Below are 21,358 nucleotides of genomic sequence, written 5' to 3' on the forward strand. Positions count from 1 at the left end.
GGACTATAGGGATGTGGGTAGTTCAGGTCCACACTGGATTTACACTCACCAACCACTGATGTAATACAATAATTATTATGACCGAGCATACACATTTAAAGGAACAGTACCTGAAGATCCCCAGGTAAGTCTGTAGCCAGTTGCGCCTTTCACTGGAAGCCACTTTGCCTGCACGGTATCTGTCATGGCATTCTCCAAGATTAATTCCTCTACCGCCATAAGTTTCACTACATAAAACAAAAAGATTGTCTTAAACTCAAACTCCTACCCTAATACAAACACGCAAGCACTTTCTATAAACCATCCTGTGTCAGCATGGTGGCTGTGTTCCATTTACATTCAGTCACTGACAATGAATGTCCTACTTGCCCATTGTAGACACTGAACTATAGAGAAACTATCCATTATTAAAGAGTGATTATTGTGCACTTTAGCATTTGGGTTCTTTCAGATAATGTCAGCAATTATTCTTGCTTCTGAGGCTGTGGGTTCAAGTCCCATCCTAGACACTTGAGCATGTAATCTATGTTAACATCTCAGTCCAGTACTGAGGGAGTACGGGACTGTCAGAGGTACTGCTTTTCAGATGAAACATTACCCTTTCAAGTGGCATAAAAGATCCCATAGTATCACTCAAAAAGCTAACTGGTTTTCCTTTGTTTCACAGTCATACTTATCCCTCAGGCAACATCACTATCCGGTCATTAATACATAGCTATGCATGGGAGTTTGCAGCGTGTGAATTGGTTGCCATTTTTCCTACATGACAACTGCAATTTTAATCGTGCTTAATTGGTGATGAAGGACTTTGGGACAACGTGAAAGGTGATATATTAATGCAAGCTTCTTTCTTTATATCCCGATTTAAATAACTGGTTTTGTAAACGCTGGAACCTTAAGCTGATGAAAAGCAGCAGCACCAGGCGTAGAGAATTGGGATTGCGACTGTGCCTTGTGACACGAGTAACAAATGAACCAAAAGTGTTTGTATCAAATTACATTCCATATTATAATCTTTGGTATTCCAGGTCAGGTGGGGTGAAAGGCCAGACTCTGGATCCAATCTAAAAGCAGTTAGATGCTGCGATGAACACCATTCTGCAAGTTGGACCAACTAGGAATGGCACTGTGGCACCGTGGTTAGCACTGCTGCCTCACAGTGATAGGGACCTGGGTTTGATTCTTGGCTTGGTCACTTCGGTATGGAGTTTGCACACTCTCCCTATGTCTGCGTGGGTTTCCTCCAGGTGCTCCGATTTCCTCCCTCCAAAAGGTTAGGTGAATTGGCCATGGTAAATTTTCTCTCAGTTTACCCGAAACAGCGCCGCAGTGTGGCAACTAGGGGATTTTCACAGTAACTCCACTGCAGTCTTAATGTAAGCCTACTTGTGACTAATAAATAAACTTTACAACTATCAGCCCCTCATCTGTATTTATCTCTGAAAATGATTTATTTTCTTACACAATGCTCTCCAAGATGAGTGCCGGCCCCAGAATTTACCCTATGCAAGTAATCCCTTCAGGAAAGAGATCTGGATAAATATTGGACTGGGGAGTAAATTGGATTTTATGGGGACAGAAATGATCCATCATTGAATGGAAGGCAGTAGATATTGTGATGCTGGAGCTTGCCAGCTTGGGTTAATGGGTATGGTGGTGTCAATAGATACAGCAGAGAAACTGAAGGACAATTTTTAAGGAATCTGTGATGCTACAAGATGAATAAGATGCTTTTACTAGAATACTTGAAGAACTAAATTTGAAGTGAGATATGAAGGGAAGACAATCCAAGTGCAAATATTCTAAAAAAATGGTAAAAAGATTCAGTATCACCTCTGATCCCTTATCCTATCTGATTGGAAAGTTCTTCAAACTTTACGTTGGTGGTGTATTAATCGGTGGGAAACCAATTCTATTTAATTTGATTAAATAATTACCATTTACATCTCCCTAAAGGAAATACCAAATGTTTTGCAAGTCATGACATTCAGCTGTGGCATTTCAGAACTAAGTTTATATTGTTTATCAAACTGTGTGTCTAATCTGAGTAATTTTGGACTGCTTAAGTTTAATTATGATGGTGCTGCATTCAACACAGGAGGCAAGTCATTTACATTTCACTGCTCCTCTGCACAGTAAATATTAACGATTCGCTTTACGTGTTTTGCCGGTGGTCGACACGGGGTCACTGGGGCCCTCAGGATACACAGCATAGATGCTGATGGTGTATTCCTTGTCCTCCTGCAGATTGTCTATTAGGTGAGACGAGACATCTCCTTTGATATTCTGCTGATAGGCCAGTCCAGGTCTGTTGACTGAAGGGCAAAGTGGTTTTAGTGCAGGAAAGCTGCTGAGAGCCCCATTTATACTTCATATCTTCAAGGATCGCTATCACTCTGGTGAAGGGACTAAACTCTGTGTTGTTAACAAATACTCACTGACACTGTGACCTCATTACTTTGTCACTGAAAAGATTGACACTTTATTGAAAATATTGTGAAAATGTAGATCACCCAGGTCTCTAAATACACAGATGGTAAGTGCTAACATGGTCCTCACACATTCATATAAGGCAGACCCGATCTGTGCTGCCTTCAATTATGTGCATGTTTCTGTGTGTACGAGTGTGTGTTTCTGTATGCATGTAAGTGTGCATGTGCATGTTTCAATGTGTGTGTGTTTGTATCTGAGTTTGTGTGTGCATGTGTGTGTGCTCATGTGCGTGTACATGTTTCAGTGTGTGTGTGTGTGATGGTGCATATGCATGTGTGTGTGTGTGCAAGTGCATGTTTCTGTGTGTGTAAGAGTGCGTGCACGTGTGCATGTATGTGTTTCAGTGCGTGTGTTTGTGTATATGCATGTGTGCAAGTGCATGTTTGTGTGAGAGTACGAATGTGTGCACATGTGCATGTATGCGTTTCACTGTGTGTTTGTGTGAACACATGTGTGCAAGTGCATGTGCATGTTTATTTGTGTGTGTGCACACCGGAGATGAGGGGGTTAGACTATGAAGAGAGACTAAATAGACTGGGTCTGTCCTCGTTGGAGTTTTGAAGGATGAGGGGGGATCTTATAGAGACATATAAGATAATGAAAGGGGTGGATAGGGTAGAGGTAGAGAGATTCCTCCTGCTCAGAAAGGACAGCAGGACTAGAGGGCACAGCCTCAAGATAAGGGGGGGGCAGTTTAGAACGGAGTTGAGGAGGAACTTCTTCACTCAAAGGGTGGTGAATCTCTGGAATTCTCTGCCCATTGAAGTGGTGGAGGCTACCTCGCTAAATATATTTAAGACACGGGTAGATAGGTTTTTGGTAAGCAAGGGAATTAAGGGTTATGGGGAGAAAGCGGGAAAGTGGAACTGAGCCACTTCAGATCAGCCATGATCTCATTGAATGGCGGGGCAGGCTCGAAGGGCTAGATGGCCTACTCCTGCTCCTACTTCTTATGTTCTTATTATGTTCTTATTATGTGCACATGGTGCATATGTGTGCATGTGTATGTTTTTGTGCATGCATGCATGTATTTGTGTGTATGTTTATAGATCCCAGCACAGGGATGACATTCAGCTATGACGGCGTGCACCATCAAATTGCCACTGATGCTTGTTATTTAAACTGACACACTATGATTTCCCAATTGGACGGGGCACCGTTAACACACCAGCTGAAGCAGGGCTTTGCTGGGCAGCCAATGGAGCAGCACCGCAGTGACATTTGCAAAGCTGTCTATTCTGGCAGATTGCTGGACTGATCCAGTCCAAAACCTCCCTCCAGCCATAATGCCACTGAAAGGCCATAGATTTGTCAGCCAGACCATTTTTAATAAAACAGTGACAAATAATCAGTCGGCTGCAATAACCTTCCTTTTAATTCTCCTTCCTTCAAAATTCTTATTTAAACAACGGACAGTGATGACATTGGTTGGTATTACTCGGACATCAGTAAATTAGATTGACCAAAAGGAAGGTAATAGAACATAGAACATAGAACATTACAGTGCAGAACAGGCCATTCGGCCCACGATGTTGCGCCGACCAGTTAAAAAAAAACAATGACCCACTAACCTAAACCAATCCCTTTTCGTCCATAAACCTATCCACAGACCTCTTAAACGCCCCCAAACTAGGCGCATTTACAACTGCAGCAGGCAGGGCATTCCAATCCCTCACCACCCTCTGGGTAAAGAACCTACCCCTGACATCTGTCCTACAACTACCCCCCCTTAGTTTAAAGCCATGCCCCCTCGTGCTAGATTTTTCCATCAGAGGAAAAAGGCTATCACTATCCACCCTATCTAAACCTCTAATCATCTTATATGTTTCAATAAGATCCCCTCTTAGCCGCCTTCTTTCCAGCGAAAACAACCCCAAATCCCTCAGCCTCTCCTCATAGGATCTCCCCTCCATACCAGGCAACATCCTGGTAAACCTCCTCTGCACCCTCTCCAAAGCCTCCACATCCTTCCTGTAATGTGGGGACCAGAACTGCACACAATACTCCAAGTGCGGCCGCACCAGAGTTGTGTACAGTTGCAACATAACGCTACGACTCCCAAATTCAATCCCCCTACCAATAAACGCCAGACACTGTATGCCTTCTTAACAACCTTATCTACTTGATTCCCAACTTTCAGGGATCTATGTACACATACACCTAGATCCCTCTGCTCCTCCACACTATTCAAAGTCTTCCCGTTAGCCCTATACTCAACACATCTGTTATTCCTACAATAGTATTAGTATTTGTTGCCACAGTTTGAGTTTTAATAAAGAATTCTAATGGTGCCTCCGTTGTTAAACAGAAAGTCAACATCTGTATTTCTTTTTTAAGTTGCAGCTAAAAGACAAACCACATAACTGTTTCTTGTTTTTCGATTACAGAACCTGGCTCTTGCCCTCAGGGTTAAGTCACAGATCTTTCCTAAAACTTACTTCTCGGTATGTAGATCTTGTAACCTGCCAAGGGCTCCAGAGGAAGAGTCCAGGCCACCTTCAGACTAAACAACGCTCGTTCTATCACACGGAAGTTAGTCACACGAGGCAGGGCACCTGCATTATATCAGAAAGAAAAGATCAAAGTACCAGCGTGTAACTATCCAAAGACTGTGGCTGCAATGTCAACAGTTACTCTACAATGATGTTACTTCATTACCCACACTTAGTCAACACATATAGAGTAACAAGACAGGATGGCATGGGAGCACAGTGGTTAGTGCTGTTGCCTCACAGCACCAGAGTCCTGGGTTCAGTTCCAGCCTTGGGTGACTGTCATAGAATCATAGAACCCGACAGTGCAGAAAGAGGCCATTCAGTCCGTCGAGTCTGCAAACACAATCCCACCCAGGCACTACATATCCCTACATATTATACCCACTAATCCCTCTAACCTATGCATTCCTAGACACTAAGGGGCAATTTCTTAGCATGGCCAATCAACCTAACCCGCACATCTTTGGACTGTGGGAGGAAATCGGAGTACACAGAGGAAACCTACGCAGACATGAGGAGAATGTGCAAACTCCACAAACACAGTGACCCGAGCCAGGTGTCCATGTGAAGTTTGCATACTCTCCCCACATCTGCGTGAGTTTTCTCCAGGTGCTCTGGGTTTCTTTCCACACTCCAAAGATGTGCAGGTTAGGTAGATTGGCTGTGCTAAATTGCCCCTTAGTGTCAGGAGGACTAGCAGAGTATATACATGGGGTTACGGAGATAAGGCCTGGGTGGGATTGTTGCTGGTGCAGGTTGGAGTTAAAGTACTCCTATTTAAAAAAAATCATGCTGTCCCTGTAACATGTTTATCAGTTGCAGATCTTCAAGGAGCCTGTCTGCTTTCAGACTAACCTTATTTTGCATAGGCCTCATATCATTCTGCTTTTTAACCTTCATCAGAGGGTGAACAAGGTCAGATTTTTTCCATAACAAATACCAAAGGCGAGATATCACTCAGGTTTGTGGTATTTTTGGGGCGGCACGGTGGCACATTGGTTAGCACTGCTGCCTCACAGTGCCAAAGGCCCAGGTTCAATTCTGGCCATGGGTTTCTTTCTGTCTGTGTGGAGATTGCACATTCCCCCCCCCACGTCTGCAAGGGTTTCCTCTCACACTCCAAAGATGCGCTGGTTAGGTTGAATGGCCATGCTAAATTAACCCTGGTGTCAGTGTATGAGGGATTACAAAAAACAGGGCCTGGGATTGTGGTCAGTACAGGCTTGATGGGCCAAATGACGTACTCTGTAATGTAGGAATTCTATGATTCTATGATATAGGAACATGCTATGCAAATGAAGGATTAGCAGAAGTCAATTTTTCATCGAACGAGAAAGGGCGGAAAACCAAGATTTAATTGGCAAATATGTATGTCAATGAAGGATGTGAACAAAACGCTTGTTCCTGATTTGCTGTAATTGACTATAACTGACGAGTTGTTTCTCTAACATCAGAGCTACTCCAGCCATTTCGATGGAGGGCAGAGAGTTCTCCTTGTGCACAAGTAATTAAAGACCTTGCATTGGATACATGGTGTCCAGTGCTGTTTGTATTAAGGGTTAGGGTTAGGTGTGTTAAAGGTTGCTGGTACCCAAGGATCTCTGGCAAGGTTCGATGGCCTCCTTCTGCACCTTATGGATTCTGTGATCTGACATCGCTGTCCATTGTTACTCTATTGCGCTTCCTGATTTCACTCCTGAACGGCCAGCCTCTAATTTTAAAAAGAAAACAGAAGAGACTTGCATTTATGTAGCACCTTTCATAAGCACAGATACCTCAAAGCACTTCACAATCAATTATGTACTTTTCGAAGTATACTCACGATTTTAATGAAGGAAACAAGCAATTTTTTTTTTGCACAGCAAGCTCCTACAAACAGCAAGGTTACAATGTCCAGATAATTGGAAATTGACTGAGGCCAAAGGGGGGATAACTCTCTTGCTGGCAGCCGGGAACTTGATTTAGTTTTTCATCAGGAAGACAGCAGCATAGCACTGCTCAAGCCCTGGTGTGGGACCTGAACCCTTGGGGCAGCATAGTTGTAAAGTGATTAGCACTGCTGCCTCACAGCACCACGGACCCGAGTTCGGTTCCCGGCTTGGGTCACTGTTGGGGCAGAATCTGCACATTCTCCCTGTATCTGCGTGGGTTTCCTCTGGGTGCTTTGGTTTCCTCCCACAGAGTGAAAGAAATGCTGGTTAAGTGCATTGGTCACGCTAAATTTTTCCTTGGTGTACCCAAACAGGCGCCAGAATGTGGTGACTAGAGGATTTTCACGTTAACTTCATTGCAGTGTTAATGTAAGCCTATTTGTGACACTGATAAATAAACTTTAAAAATCCTTTTGTTACTCAGAGGCAAGACTACCACCATCTGAGCCCAGGTTGAAAAGATGATATGCTGTTGTGCTGGATTCTCCCACCAGAGGGAAAAGTTTATTTTTATCTCCTCCTAGCTTTCATCATTTTTAGACACCTATTCTTACTTGTTTTCCCGCTGGCAGTGGTGAGGTCCCCAATCTCATCTGCATACACGGCGACCACACTGAAGGAATACTCGGTGCTGGGTTTCAGGTTTGTCACAATTATCGCATGCTCATCACCATCTATAACAATCTGCCATCAAAAACAGAGGAGAAAACTCCATCACTACATCATATACAGCACATTGGTGTTTACTATTTCAGATGATGGGATCAAGATTCACGCTGAAAGGAATATAACAGAAGCCGGGAACAACATTAGGAAAAGATTGGATGACTCCGAACTTGGATTTATAAACTCAGCAGACTTGAGGAAGATTCTTCCTCTAGCGATCTCAAGAAAGGACGAGCAGATGATGAAGTGATATTTAATTTCAACAGCGTGAGATTCCAATGAGGATATAAACATAGAAACATAGTAAATAGGTGCTGGATGAGGCCATTTGGCCCTATCAGCCTGCTACACCATCATTATGATCATGGCTCATCATCAAACTCAAAAGCCTGATCCCACCTTCCCCCCAATATCCTTTGATCCACTTAGCCCCAAGAGCTATATTTAACTCCTTCTTGAAAACATACAATGTTTTGGCCTCCCTGCTTTCTGTATAAATGAATTCACAGGCTTATCACTTTCTGGGAGAAGAAATTATGTCCATCTCAGTCCTAAAAGGTTCACCCCTTATCCTTAGACTACGATCCCTGGTTCTGGACATCCCCACCATTGGGAATATCCTTCCTGCACCTTGTCCTGTTAGAACGTTACAAGTTTATATGAGCTCCCCCCCTCATTCTTCTCAACTCCAGTGAATATAATCCTAACTGACTCGACCTTCTTCATACATGAGTACCATCATCCAGGAATCAGTCTGGTAAACCTCTGAACTCCCTCTATCACAAGAACATCTTTCCTCGGAAAAGGAGACTAAAATTGTACACAATATTCCAGCTGTGGCCTCACCAAGGCCCTGCATAATTGCAGCAAGACATCACTGATATATTTCAAATCCTTCTACTATGAAGGCCAGCATGCCGTTTGCCTTTTTTACCCCTGCTGCATCTGCATGCTTATCTTCAGCAACTGGTGTATAAGGACACTCAGGTCTCATTGCACATTCCCCTCTCAATTTATAGCCATTCAGATAATAATCTGCCTTCCTATTTTTGCTACAAAAATAGACAACCTCACATTTATCCACATTATACTGCATCTGCCATGCATTTGCCCACTCACTTATCTTGTCCGAATCACACTGAAGCATCTCTGCACCCTCTCCACAGCTCACCCTCCCATCCAACTTTGTGTCATCTGCAAATCTGGAGACTTTCCCTCATCTAAGTCATTAATATACATTGTGAATAGTGGGGTCCAAGTATCAACTTGTCATCAATTTGATGGATTGGTAGCAAGCTCATTCCAGTCATTAATGTCAATGCTGCCATGCTTCAGGGAGAATTTCAGAGTGTTTTTAAAGTGTGTTCTTTGTGATAGCATTCCCACAAAAGCAACATTCATTTATTGAAGGCTATTAATGCAGAAAAATGTCCCAGCTGCTTCACAGCGATGTTAAGTTAAACAAATGGGGCATCATTACTTATAACATTACCATTCACAGTATGGGTTAGAAATTATGAAACAAAACACCTGACTGAGTGCTACTTGCTGCCTTCGCTCCTACCGATGATTCAGCTGCTTTTGATTCCCCTCTTCTGCCCCATCCTCCCTGAGTCAGTGACTGTTAAATGAAGAAGCTGGGTGGAACCAGCATCACCCACCTGCCTCTCTGCCCCTGGTACCAGCCGTCCGGCAGATGAATATGGGCTGATGACAACTCTGTAGCTCATCACGTCTCCTGTAGCTGGAGTCCAGGACAGTCTCATTGAGCTGTAACTCAATTCACTTATCACCAAGTCCCGGGGGCCAATGATTTTCTCTGCCACTGGTGAGAAGAAGGGACAGAAAGGATTAGATTTATCTATCACACGGCAGTGAGAGCATTCATTACCATAATGCTGCTCTGCCTCTGTCCTATTTACTTATGAGCTCCCCTGAGAGGTGATATTTATTTCAAATTTCCTTTCATTTCCCAGCATTCTGATTAACACCTTTAGGAAGGTCTGGATGAATGTCTGATTAGCAGGGGAATTGCAGTTTATAAGGATAATTAGCAAGACAATCCAACGCTTTGCAAAACATAATTGTTCTTCAGCTGCTGACAACTGGGAGATTCTGTGCCAAGGAAGGCAGCCCATTACAGAATGTAGCGTACAGGATGGTGAGCTAGAGTTTTCAGGAAAGACTTTTAATTCCCGGCTGAACCTGCTTCCCTGGGTGTCCGATAATGGAAAGTCTGGTGGAGACCTTGTACACCCTTTGTCTTCATCACCATGGCCATCTCTCTACCTCTGTAACGTTGCCTGGCTCCATCCTGCCTCAGCTCAACTGTTCCTGTGTTAGCTCCAAGCTTGAATATTCCAGTTCTCTTCTGGCTCTCCATAAACCTGAACTCATCCAAAGCTCAACTACCTGCCTCCAAACTTGCATCAAGGCCACACCACCCCTTGTTTTAGCTCAGTGACACTGGTTGCTAATTGTGTATCAGTTGTGCTTAATTGTATTCAGGTGATTGGCATTAGATGCAGTTTTATTCAAACACTTTTAAAGAGACATGTATTGAAACTGTGGGCTGGTTAAATTCAGTGCATGCTTGTAGTTTTTCACTCTGTAAATAAATGCAAAACCAAGTAAAGTTTGGTTCCAGTAACATCCTTCACCAAGGCGCTTTCTGGAGTATAAATGTGTGTTCCCCATCCAGGACCACTTCAATTTTAAAATTCTCATCCTTGTCTCCAAATCTTTCCATTCTGTTGCTCCTCCTTATCCACATATTCACTGTATCCCAATATATGAGACTATAATAAATCAGATCAAATTAAATTTCCAGCCTTGCAATCCTCCAATGTCCCTCTATTCCTCCAATCCTAACCTCTTGCACATCCTTTATCTGCATTGCTCTCTCATTGGCATCTGTGCCTTCAGCTGCACAGACCTTCAGTCTCCCTCACCTCCCTTACTCTGGCTCTTTGGGCAGCATGGTGGCACAGTGGTTAGCACTGCTGCCTCACAGCACCAGGGACCCAGGTTCAATTCCAGCCAAAAGGAGGCAATGGCATAGTGTTGTTTTCGCTAGACTACTAATCCAGAAACTCAATTTATGTTCTGGGGACCCGGGTTCAAATCCCGCCACAGCTCAATATCACTGCAACTTTACCAGACAAAATCCCTGCATCAATCACCCACTGGAATTTGAATTCAATAAAAGATATCTGGAATTAAGAATCTACTGATGACCATGAAACCATTGTCAATTGCTGGAAAACCCTATCTGGTTCTCTAATGTCCTTTAGGGAAGGAAATCTGCCATCCTTACCTAGTCTAGCCTACATGTGACTCCAGAGCCACAGCAATGTGGTTGACTCTCAACTGCCCTCCAAAGGCAACTAGGAATGGACAATAAATGTTGGCCAGCCAGCAAAGCCCACGTCCCATGTATGAATTAAAAAAAGTTGATTGTCTGTATGGAGTTTGAATGTTCTCCCCATGTCTGCATGGATTTCCTTTGGGTTTTCTTCCACAGCTGAAAGATGGGCAGGTTAGCCATGCTAAATTGCCCCTTAGTGTCAGGGGGATTAGTAGGATAAATATGTGGGGTTACAGGGATAGGACCTGTGTGGGATTGTTGTCTGTGCGGCTCGATGGGCTGAATGGCCTCCTCCTGCATTGCAGGGATTCTATGATAATCTGTTCCTTTCAGCTACCTGTTATCGCTTTTCATAGCTTGGTGTCAAATTTTGTTCAGTTGTGTGAGCAACAGGTAAAGATGCTGTTAACACATATATCTGTACACCATAGAAAAATAGCCTAAAGTTAGGTAGACTGGATATAGTCAGGCACATTGATAAGCCACATTATGGAAACAACTGTGATTTTAGTCACATAGGGCATAAAATTCGCTGCTGCTAACACAGCAATAGTCAGGGACAATAAAAAGACTGCCTGTGGTGTAGGAATAACACTAGATGTGTGGGTCCAAGTTATAAAAAGCAAATGGTATACAAGATGTGTTGTTTCTACAACTAAGCATAAAAGGGGGAAAAAGGTCACTGAGATAGTCGGGACAGCAATGATTAAGTTGGCAAAGGATTGATTATCGCCAATCTGAACTGGACATGTAACAGTGTTAGATAAGACGGATGAGTTTACTAATGCACTGTTGTGATAACAGGAGACATTGTTAGATGGGGAGTAGAGGGGATGGAAACTTGGGGAATAGGGGGAATCTCGAGCCAATAGGGGAATGACAACACATAGATGGGACAGGGACCACCAAATAGGGGAGAACAACACATTGCAAAGCCATTACAATGCTTGTAAAAAAGTATAAAATGTGCTGCAAATCGATGTAAGGTGTGCCTATTTTATTGGACACCCGGTCTTGCAAGAACATTAAATAAAATATCTTGCTCCTTCAGAACTTGACTTGACTAAATTGTTTGACTGTGAGCTGCGTTTCTCACAGTTGCACTCCTGAGAATCATCTCTGCAGAAGCTTTACTGTGTTTATCGACGCTTTATAAATGCAAGTTGATGTTGAATCATCATTCAGGCAGTCCAATGGAGGCCTGCCCATAAGCGGTTTAATTATGCAAATTGGAGTCCTACGTCTGAGTAGGATGCCAAACACAATTTCCACGATTTGGGAAATGCCAGTTCCTCTCCCTCCAGTCACTGAGAGAGGAAACACTGGCCCTTAAGGGAGTAGTCTGGCAGCGCAAGTCCACACTCACTCAGAACTGGAATGAAATGTCCGAATCCAATTCATCTGGGCCCAGCAAGTCTTCTCCCCCGGGATCCAGGATTTAATTCTGCAGTCTGGGGCCAGGCATTTCCTGGAGCTGTGCTGTACTGCTCTGCTTTGACAAGCATTCCCACCGTTCACAGTTACTTACATGGTGCAGGTCTCATTGGCCGAGGAGGTTCTGAAGCTGTAAAACAAAGCCTTCTTGAAAGTTTGGCCAAAATGGTGTTGAGTAGATGAAACTCCTCCACGAATAAATAATGCTCTTCAAATGGATCAGAGGCAATTCTCTTCAGTTCATTTTTATCTGCACTTTTAATTCCTTAAAGAAAAGTAAGGACAAGAAATACATTATGAAGACACATTCATTTAAGTCTTAATCCATGAGCCTTAATGCCTGTTGTATGTTATTTTGTGGTTATTGGCATCAGCTAGCTAAAATGCTTTAAATCCAGGGAATGGAACAGTTTGCATTTGAAGCCCTCAGTGCCAGCATTCCAGGTCAGGCACACTGTGGTGAGAGCAGAGCAAAGCATCCTAAACACTGGCCTAGGAAGCTGCCTTGTCTCTAACCTTCGAAGAACATGCCCTTCCAAAACACAACAGCTACCCTGGGCCTGTCTGAGTGAGATTGTCCATTAGTGCCACATTAGGAGCTATTATGTGCTGTCCATGCCCACTGAAAAATAGATTGAGATATTTCCCTGGACACTCATTTTCCAAATCCTTACAGCTAACAAGAGTCACTTTCAACCCATCTGTTGCGCTTGACTTGAATCAAGATTCCACAGCAGTCCAGCTTCCTGATATAGTGCAATGCCTGAATTTTTATTTTATACGAAGGCAGAGACATGGTTAGAAACATACAACATGGAAAACAGAAGCAAGAGTAGGCCATTCAACCCTTCGAGCCTACCTCACCATTCATTATGATCTTGGCTGATCTTCAAATTCAAAATCCTGATCCCGCCTCCCCCCATATCCCTTGATCCTTTTAATCTCAAGAGCTAAATCTAATTTCTTCTTGAAAACACAAAATGTTTTGATCTTAATTACTTTTTGTAGGTAGGGTCATGAATGCAAAGTGTTGCTGGACGATGGAATAAATGTGGCACAATTTCGTTTCATTGTAATATCCTGGTTCAAGCCAAGCCAAGGCAACTGATTTAGAAAATAATCAAGGGACGTGTTGTAGGACTTAACTAAGCCATGAAGATCAGGAGTCTCACATTCCGTCTAGTTAATTCTGCTGGGAAGTGTATGAGTATTGAAACGAGGTAAGATCAAGCCACTTGCAGTTAAAACCAGAACTGGGAACATGAGTATGTGAAATTAAATTTGGATTCTTTATCCAGAGAGCCTGTAAAATATGGAACTAGCAATCACAGAGAATAGTTGAGGCAAATAGCATAGATAAAGAAAAGCTAGATAAGCACACGAGGGAAAAAGATAACACGCAGATGGATAAGCTGATGGGGTGAAAGGAAATAAGCTTGGAGGAACAAAGAACAAAGAAAATTACAGCACAGGAATAGGCCCTTCGGCCTCTAAGCTTCCACCTACCATGCTGCCCGACTGAACTTTCCAGGGACAATATCCTTCTATTCCCATCCTATTCATGTATTTATCAAGATGCCCCTTAAAAGTCACGACCGCTATCTCTACCACTAAAAATCGCTTCCACTACCACCCCTCCTGCCAGCAACAAGTTCCAGGCACCAACTACTCTCTAAGTAAAAAAGGAGGATTTAAAGTTTATTTATTAGTGTCACAAGTAAGCTTACGTTGACACTGCTGTGAAGTTACTGTGAAAATGCCTGAGTCACCATACTCCAGCAAATGTTCAGTTAAATGAAGGAGAATTTAACAACACACCAATGCTCCTAACCAACATGCCTTTTGGGAGAAAACCCATGCAGACGTGGGGAGAACATGCAGACTCCACTCAGACAATAACCCAAGCTGGGAATTGAACTCGGGTCCCTGGTGCTCTGAGGCAGCAGTGCTAATCACTGTGCCTCCCTGTAAATTGTAAAGCTTGTTAGTGTTGTATCCACAATCAAGTAGCTTGAAAATCCCCAATAATGAAGTCTGAACAAAAGTTTCCTTTGGTTCATTGCCTGTTCCCCCCCCCACCTCCCCTTTTCCCTGGCCTTGAGCTGGTTGAAAACTATTCATCTACAAGCTTTCCAATTTTGACAATAGGTCGACAACGTGAAATGTTAACTCGCTATCCCTCCATGCGTTGCTGAATTCTTGGTCCGCTGAGTGTATTGCAGAATATTGTTCCTTTTTTTCTGAGGTAGTGACAGACATCAAACATCGGTTGAAGCAAACTCCTCGAGGAGAGGAGATAAAGAAAAGAAGATAATTAACAGCAATCATAGATTAAAAGTAATTCCCTTTGTGATGATGACATTGCAACACCACCTGTTTCTGAAACAATAATCTATCTGATTGCCTCATCTCAATCTGTTTACAGCCAAGAGACTAGAACAGAAAATTTCTTACGTGGGGTGGGGGGGATGAGGTGGGGGTGGGGGTGAGGGGTAGACAACACAACTGTCTCAATAAAATTGGACACTGGGAAAATATTCTTAGGGAACTCACAACTCTTCTCAGAAGCTGCAGGCCTTTTTATTTTGCCTCCACCAGTCCTCCCCTTTTGGGTCACAGAATCAGTCCCATTTTCAAACTCAAACACCACTGCAGAGAGTTGAGCGTGCAATTTCCACTGACAACTCAGCGCTGCCAGTGTTCTCCCTACTGTCCTAGATAAATAGATGTTCCTCAACCAACATCACCAAAACTGATTGTCCACTTTCTTCCATCAGGAAAAAGATATAAAAGTCTGAGGTCATGTACCAACCGACTTAAGAACAGCTTCTTCCCTGCTGCCATCAGACTTTTGAATGGACCTACCTCGCATTAATTTGGTCTTTCTTCACACCCTAGCTTTGACTGTAACACTATATTCTGCATTCTCTCCTTTACTTCTCTATGAACAGTATGCTTTGTATAACACTCAAGAAACAAAACTTTTCATTGCATACTAATATGTGCAACAATAATAAATCAAATCAAATCATTTCAGATTGTGATATCTTCCTGTGCCCAAGTTTAACTGCCAAATTCCTTGCATTACAGCATTGAACACACTACCAATAGTACTTCATTAGCTGTAAAATGCTTTGGTGAGTGCTGAGGTTGTGAAAGACAATAGAAATGAAAGCACTTCTCTTTTCCCTCCTAATTTTGCAAGTCAAGTTCCTAACCAGTTTAACAACATGTTTAGACTCACCACCAGATGGCGGCAAGAGTCCTAGCAACACTCAATTCGCTGGCAATGACAAGGCTTTTAAGCAAATGCAGCAAACAACACACGGGAGGCTTCAGGAAAATGAGTGCAATTAAACTGCAATGAAGATATTAACACAAACCATTAATAACACAGCATTTGGCTTTCAGCAACAAAGAGGCTCAGAACAACTGCATCCATTCCGCACAGTGTCACCCCTGAGAAAAGTAGGCAAATTCTCTCTGTCACAGGTTGAAAGCACGTGACCTGGTGCAGTAATCTGTATCAGAATGAACCAACTAACATCACAATATTTGGCTGTGCTGTAAATATGTCATCGCAAAATGCATCCTAACACATAAAATATGCCTTGGAAGTATGAACACCAGCTTGTTAAAGCTATGTTTTACAAAAAAATCAGGCTAATCGTATTTTAAGTTTCACAAACTGTGATACAGAATACAAGAATAAGGAGATAATGATAAATTTGTTCCATGGAGGCAATGTTTAAACCACACTTGCAGTTTTGGATGCAGTTAGTGCACTTAACTACAGAAAGCACAATAAAATTTGCAGGAATATACAACGTGGATTCCCCAGAATGACACTCGGAATGAAGGATTGTAATTATGAGCAGAGGTACTGGGACTATTCTTTATTTTGTCTTAATTCAGAGGAGTGAGAATAGGCCATTCAGCCCCTTTAGCCTGTTGTATCTGATCCCAATTAGATCATGGATGATGTGTATCTTCATTTCCATCTACCTGCCTCAATTTAATAACCCTTACCCAAAACAAATATTTCAGTTTATTGACTGGGGAGAGAATCCAAATTCCTACTACCCTTTGTGCAAAGAAATGTTTCCTTTCATCCCTCCCTGGTCTAGCTCTAATCTTATCCAAATTATAATTCATGTGTTTTTTTTCTCAAGCAATGGCTGTTTTATTTGAATTGCGTGATTCACATTACTGCTTAATTTCATTTTCTCTTCAGTGAAATGTCTTTGAGTTAATAAAGAATAGACTGCATTCCACTGGAGAATCAAAGGTTAAGAGAAGGTTTCATTGAGGCTATTTGAAATTACAAAATGTTTCAATGAGGTAACAGAGAATGGCTTTCCCTGGGGTTGGGAAGTCAGTAACAAGGATTCAACAATTTACACTCGTCACTTAGAGAGTGGGGTGAACATGGCTTGGTGAAATTTATTTGCATGGTGTTGTTGGAGCATATCATTATCCACAGGAAGAGGTTGAGATAGATGACAGCATGGTGGCATAGTGATTAACACTGCTGTCTCACAGCACCAGGGATCCTAGTGCAATTCTGACCTTGGGTGACTATCTGTGTGGAGTTTGCACATTCCCCGATATCTGCGTGGGTGTCCTACAGGTGCTTCTGTTTCCTCCCACAGTCCAAAGATGTGTGGGTTAGGTTGATTGGCCAAGATAAATTGACCCTTAGTTTCAGGGGAATTAGCAGGGTAAATATGTGGGATTATGGGGATTAAGCCTGGGTGGGATTGTTATTGGTGCAGACTCGATGGGCCAAATGGCCTCTTTCGGCACTGTCAGAATTCTAATGAGTTCTATGACATTGCCTCTTTCAAGGGGGAGATATATTTGAAACCAAGGAAGGTGCAAGATTCTGGGTGGAGTGCAGGTCTCAGATTGTATACATTCCATGGATGATTCAGTGTCCGGACATCATGGATATCCAGTTACGTGATAGTCCCAGTGATTAGGAGAGAGACTTTTTTTTGATTTGATTTATTATTGTTACATGTATTAACATACTGTGAAAAGTATTGCTTCTTGTGTGCTACACAGACAAAACATACTGATCATAAAGAAGGAAATGAGAGAGTGCAAAATGTAGTGTTACAGTCATAGCTAGGGTGTAGAGAAAGATCAACTTAATGCTGTCTGACAGCAGCAGGGAAGAAGCTGTTCTTGAGTCGATTGGGACGTGACCTCAGGCTTTTGTATCTTTTTCCCAAAGGAAGAAGGTGGAAGAGAGAATGTCTGGGATGTGTGGGGCCTTTAATTATGCTGGCTGCTTTGCTGAGGTAGCGGAAGTGTAGACAGAGTCAGTGGATGGGAGGCTGAAACATACCACGACATTGTCTCCACGTTATTAGCTATTTAATGATGCTCCCTGGGTATGCAAAGGAATTTATGGACAACAGGATTGGTCCCGTGTATTTCAATAGAGGGATAGAACAACAAGCACCCCAGATAAATAGGAACTGGCATTCAACTACCCATGGCATGGGTGGGGGGCATTGAACACTGACCTATACTGATCAGGGTCACTGAACACAAACCCACTCTAACAGGGGTCCTAAATATGAACCCACTATAACCAGAAACCTTGAATACTAACCCACCGTAACCAGGCTCACTGAACATTGTAGACTGAATAGCCACTGAATACTTACCCACTGTGTACACAGTCACCCCTTTGTCTTGCAGTCTTGCTGCTGGCTCCTCAACTGAGTCTGCAGACCTTCCATCTGTGATCAAAATCATTATCTACAAAAGATTAGCACAGGGAACAATATAAAGTGGCTGAAAGAACTGGTTGAAGGAACCAAGATGCATGAACACAATTATTAGAACTGTGTGAAGATCAATTTTTTGGAACAAGATAAAGACTCTTGGTCAAATCCAGTTGATGCTTCGCCTCAAAGATCAATCTCACTTCTCCAGTTATGTACCACATCCCTGAATACCTTTGAATTTTGTTACCCAAAGTCCTTTGCCAAGTAGGTGAATTGGGCCATGCAAGTGTTGTTTGGGACATGTTGACATCAGTGGCCAATGCAGCTATGAGGGTTGCTAAATACTCTGGCACACCTTGTTTCATTCAATTTCATCACTTAAGGCATCATATGGTATGACTGGGTCCAAAGAATGGTCTCTGATAGGCACAGCAGAACAGGAGGGGCTAATCACTCAACCGCTCAAGTCTGCTCTGCCATTTAATTAGATCATTGTTGGGCTGCAATCAAACCCCATTTAATCAATTTTGCTCCATATTCCTTCCACAAGAAAAATCTATCAATCTTTGTCTTGTATCACGGTTAACCAGGCATTCACATATTGTTTCTGTGCTCTCAAGTCTGGTGTTATAGCCTCCCCCAGGCACTAACCATCTGCTAAACCAAGGCATTGCCTGATGACCTTGGCACGTCTCCAATGGTCTGTCCCTTCTCCCTGAAAAAATGTTTAAGGCAGAGGGAATCCCAATGGGGATTGGCCACAGCACTGGAGCTGCAAAGAGGGCTCAAAGAGGCACTGGAAGAATTATTCCCTGAAATCCATCTGACAGGAGAGAAACAAAACAAATTAAAATGGCACAGAAAAGTTTACTGAATGAATATCCCTCCCATGGCCATGCCACTGTTTCCATAGCAGCCCTGCATACACAATATTTCTAGCCAATATTTGCTTCCACCTCCCTCTCAAGAGGTGTATTCCAAGTGTTCCACAAATGTCAAGGCTGCATTCTGAGGATGTATGTTTCTTCATTTTAGCATTCTAATGAAGGATGCTGTCCAGTCCTTCTTCTCCCCGCTCCCTCAAAATGCTCGTAATGCGCTGAATGGTTCTGGAGATCTGGCATGACAAATCTCCACTCAACTTTCCGATCGCCCTTGTTCAGTTTACAGTACTTTACTTGGAAGGACCCAATCAGACAAACTATTCTTGGCCACCTCACTTAGCGAGGCCACAAGTATGACCAATATCCAAAAATGTAAAATCATAACAGCATACAGTATAGATGGAGGCCATTCGGTCTGTCCTGCCTGTGTCGGCTCTTCGAAGAAGTAACCCATTTAGTCCCACCCCACCTGCTCATTCCATTAACCCTGTGAATTATTTCCTTTTAGATTGATTCAATTCCCTTCTAAATGTTTTGCTGAATCTGCCTCCACTACCCTCTCAAGAGGTATTTTCCAGGTGCCACATAAATGTAGGGGCTGTCCTAGTGATGATGGATCAAAGCACAATTGGGTCAGAGTAGAGGCAATATTATGCCAACTGATTTTAAACTACTTGGTGTTGAATCTAGGTGCCAGAAATTGAAAGCAATCCACTCTTGAACACTAACATTCATAATCTCATTGGGAACAAAAACTAATAAGCAAGCTACTAAGTCAGAAGATAACTCCTACTAGTATTACTAACCTTTGGTGCATTCTCCCTTATCAGTGCAGAGCTGAATACAGACTGCGCGAGAAAGGAAAGGACAGCTCCTGTTTTTGTGTTTCCCCCTTGAAATGGAAGGTCTCTGATGGCCACTAACACTTCTTCAATTGTCCCATAGTCAGTAAGTGCAATTGCTGTTCTAGAAGCAAGAGTTCAGCAAATGAAATTGACATGTCAAAGGCAAACCATTACCTTATACATCTTAACATTTTTTTCTATTGATAAATCTTAAGGTTAAGGGGCAAGGTTCACTGAGCAGGATCTTGCCAAAACCAACAAGGGAAGTGAAGTCAAAGTCAGTACAGTGAGGACGAAGGGAGGTGGGAAACCTGCCAGAAAGACAATTTGAAGATTATGAGCAATAGGAGATGAAAGTATTAGGTGGCAATAATGATCAACTTCATCAAGTCTTTCCTCCTTTCAAAAACTATAGACTTTTAACTCGCAAACACAGTACTAGATATACACTATGCTTGAGTTTATAAAATCCTACAGTGTAGAAAGAGGCCATTCAGCCCATTGTGCTTGTGCCAGCCCCTTAATGGATCTATATAATTAGTCCAATTCCCCTTTCTATTTCTGAATGAAGGTACAGGGGTCAATAATGTGGGTGTTGGAGATTGAGGATGCTAAGAAGTCAGAACTGAAGAATCGCAGAGATCTTGAAGGATGTAGGGCTGGAGAGCACGAAAGCAATAGGGAACAGCAAGGCCATGGAGGGATTTGAATTTAAGGATGAGAATTTGAAATTCGGGACATTTCCAGACTGGGAGTCGTTGTAGATTTATTAGCACTGGGATAACAGGTAAAATTAACCCAATCGCACGAGAAAATTGAAATGCTATGATTTACCTGGGGTGGTCACTATAAAGGGTGACTCCAAACCTGATGCCATCCTTCCCTATTGAAGCCTTCTTAAATGATGTTATGATGCCACTGAGGAATTCCTTTACACTTTGGAAGTTGGTCTCTCCCACACTCCACGATTCATCCACTGTGAATATGATATCAGCTGCTAATGCTGTGAGACACACTGAAACAAAGCACAAAGCCCAGGTTAGAAGGCAATGATCCACAAAGGAAGCTGTATGATACATTGGGTGATCAAACTGCCCTTCAATCGGTTATCAAAATCCAGTTCTGACCAAGAAACTGAAAGTCTCCTCGCTCTTCCTCTTGTGAAGGACTCAAGGCAGCGTTCAAGATAAACAAGTAAGACTTGCAATTATATAATACCAATCAGGATATCCCAAACCACTTTACAACCAATGAAGTATATTTGATGTACAGTCATTGCTGTTAAGTACATAAGAACATAAGAACTAGGAGCAGGAGTAGGCCATCTGGTCCTCGAGCCTGCTCCACCATTCAATAAGATCATGGCTGATCTTTTTGTGGACTCAGCTCCACTTACCCACCCACTCACCATAGCTCATAATTCCTTTACCGTTCAAAAGTATATTTATCCTTGGCTTAAAAACATTCAATGAGGTAGCCCCAACTGCTTCACTGGGCAGGGG

General features: G+C 42.7%; 1 protein-coding gene across 1 annotated transcript in view; it reads right to left on the bottom strand.

The window, feature by feature from the left end:
• Positions 1 to 21,358, bottom strand: part of col7a1l (collagen type VII alpha 1-like) — a 131,978-nt gene that overhangs the window by 85,247 nt on the left and 25,373 nt on the right. Inside the window, exons 2-10 of the mRNA XM_080207870.1 lie at positions 20,691 to 20,871; positions 19,818 to 19,972; positions 18,065 to 18,158; positions 12,481 to 12,651; positions 9,247 to 9,410; positions 7,474 to 7,603; positions 4,932 to 5,048; positions 2,160 to 2,315; positions 111 to 227 (exon numbers count right to left, since the gene is read on the bottom strand). Of these exons, the coding sequence (XP_080063996.1) occupies positions 111 to 227; positions 2,160 to 2,315; positions 4,932 to 5,048; positions 7,474 to 7,603; positions 9,247 to 9,410; positions 12,481 to 12,651; positions 18,065 to 18,158; positions 19,818 to 19,972; positions 20,691 to 20,733 (1,147 nt within the window). The 5' untranslated portion in view covers positions 20,734 to 20,871. The remainder of the gene's footprint in view (positions 1 to 110; positions 228 to 2,159; positions 2,316 to 4,931; positions 5,049 to 7,473; positions 7,604 to 9,246; positions 9,411 to 12,480; positions 12,652 to 18,064; positions 18,159 to 19,817; positions 19,973 to 20,690; positions 20,872 to 21,358) is intronic.

Source organism: Carcharhinus amblyrhynchos, chromosome 19 (assembly GCF_965287045.1).
Source record: "Carcharhinus amblyrhynchos chromosome 19, sCarAmb.v2.hapA, whole genome shotgun sequence".
Lineage (NCBI taxonomy): Eukaryota > Metazoa > Chordata > Chondrichthyes > Carcharhiniformes > Carcharhinidae > Carcharhinus > Carcharhinus amblyrhynchos.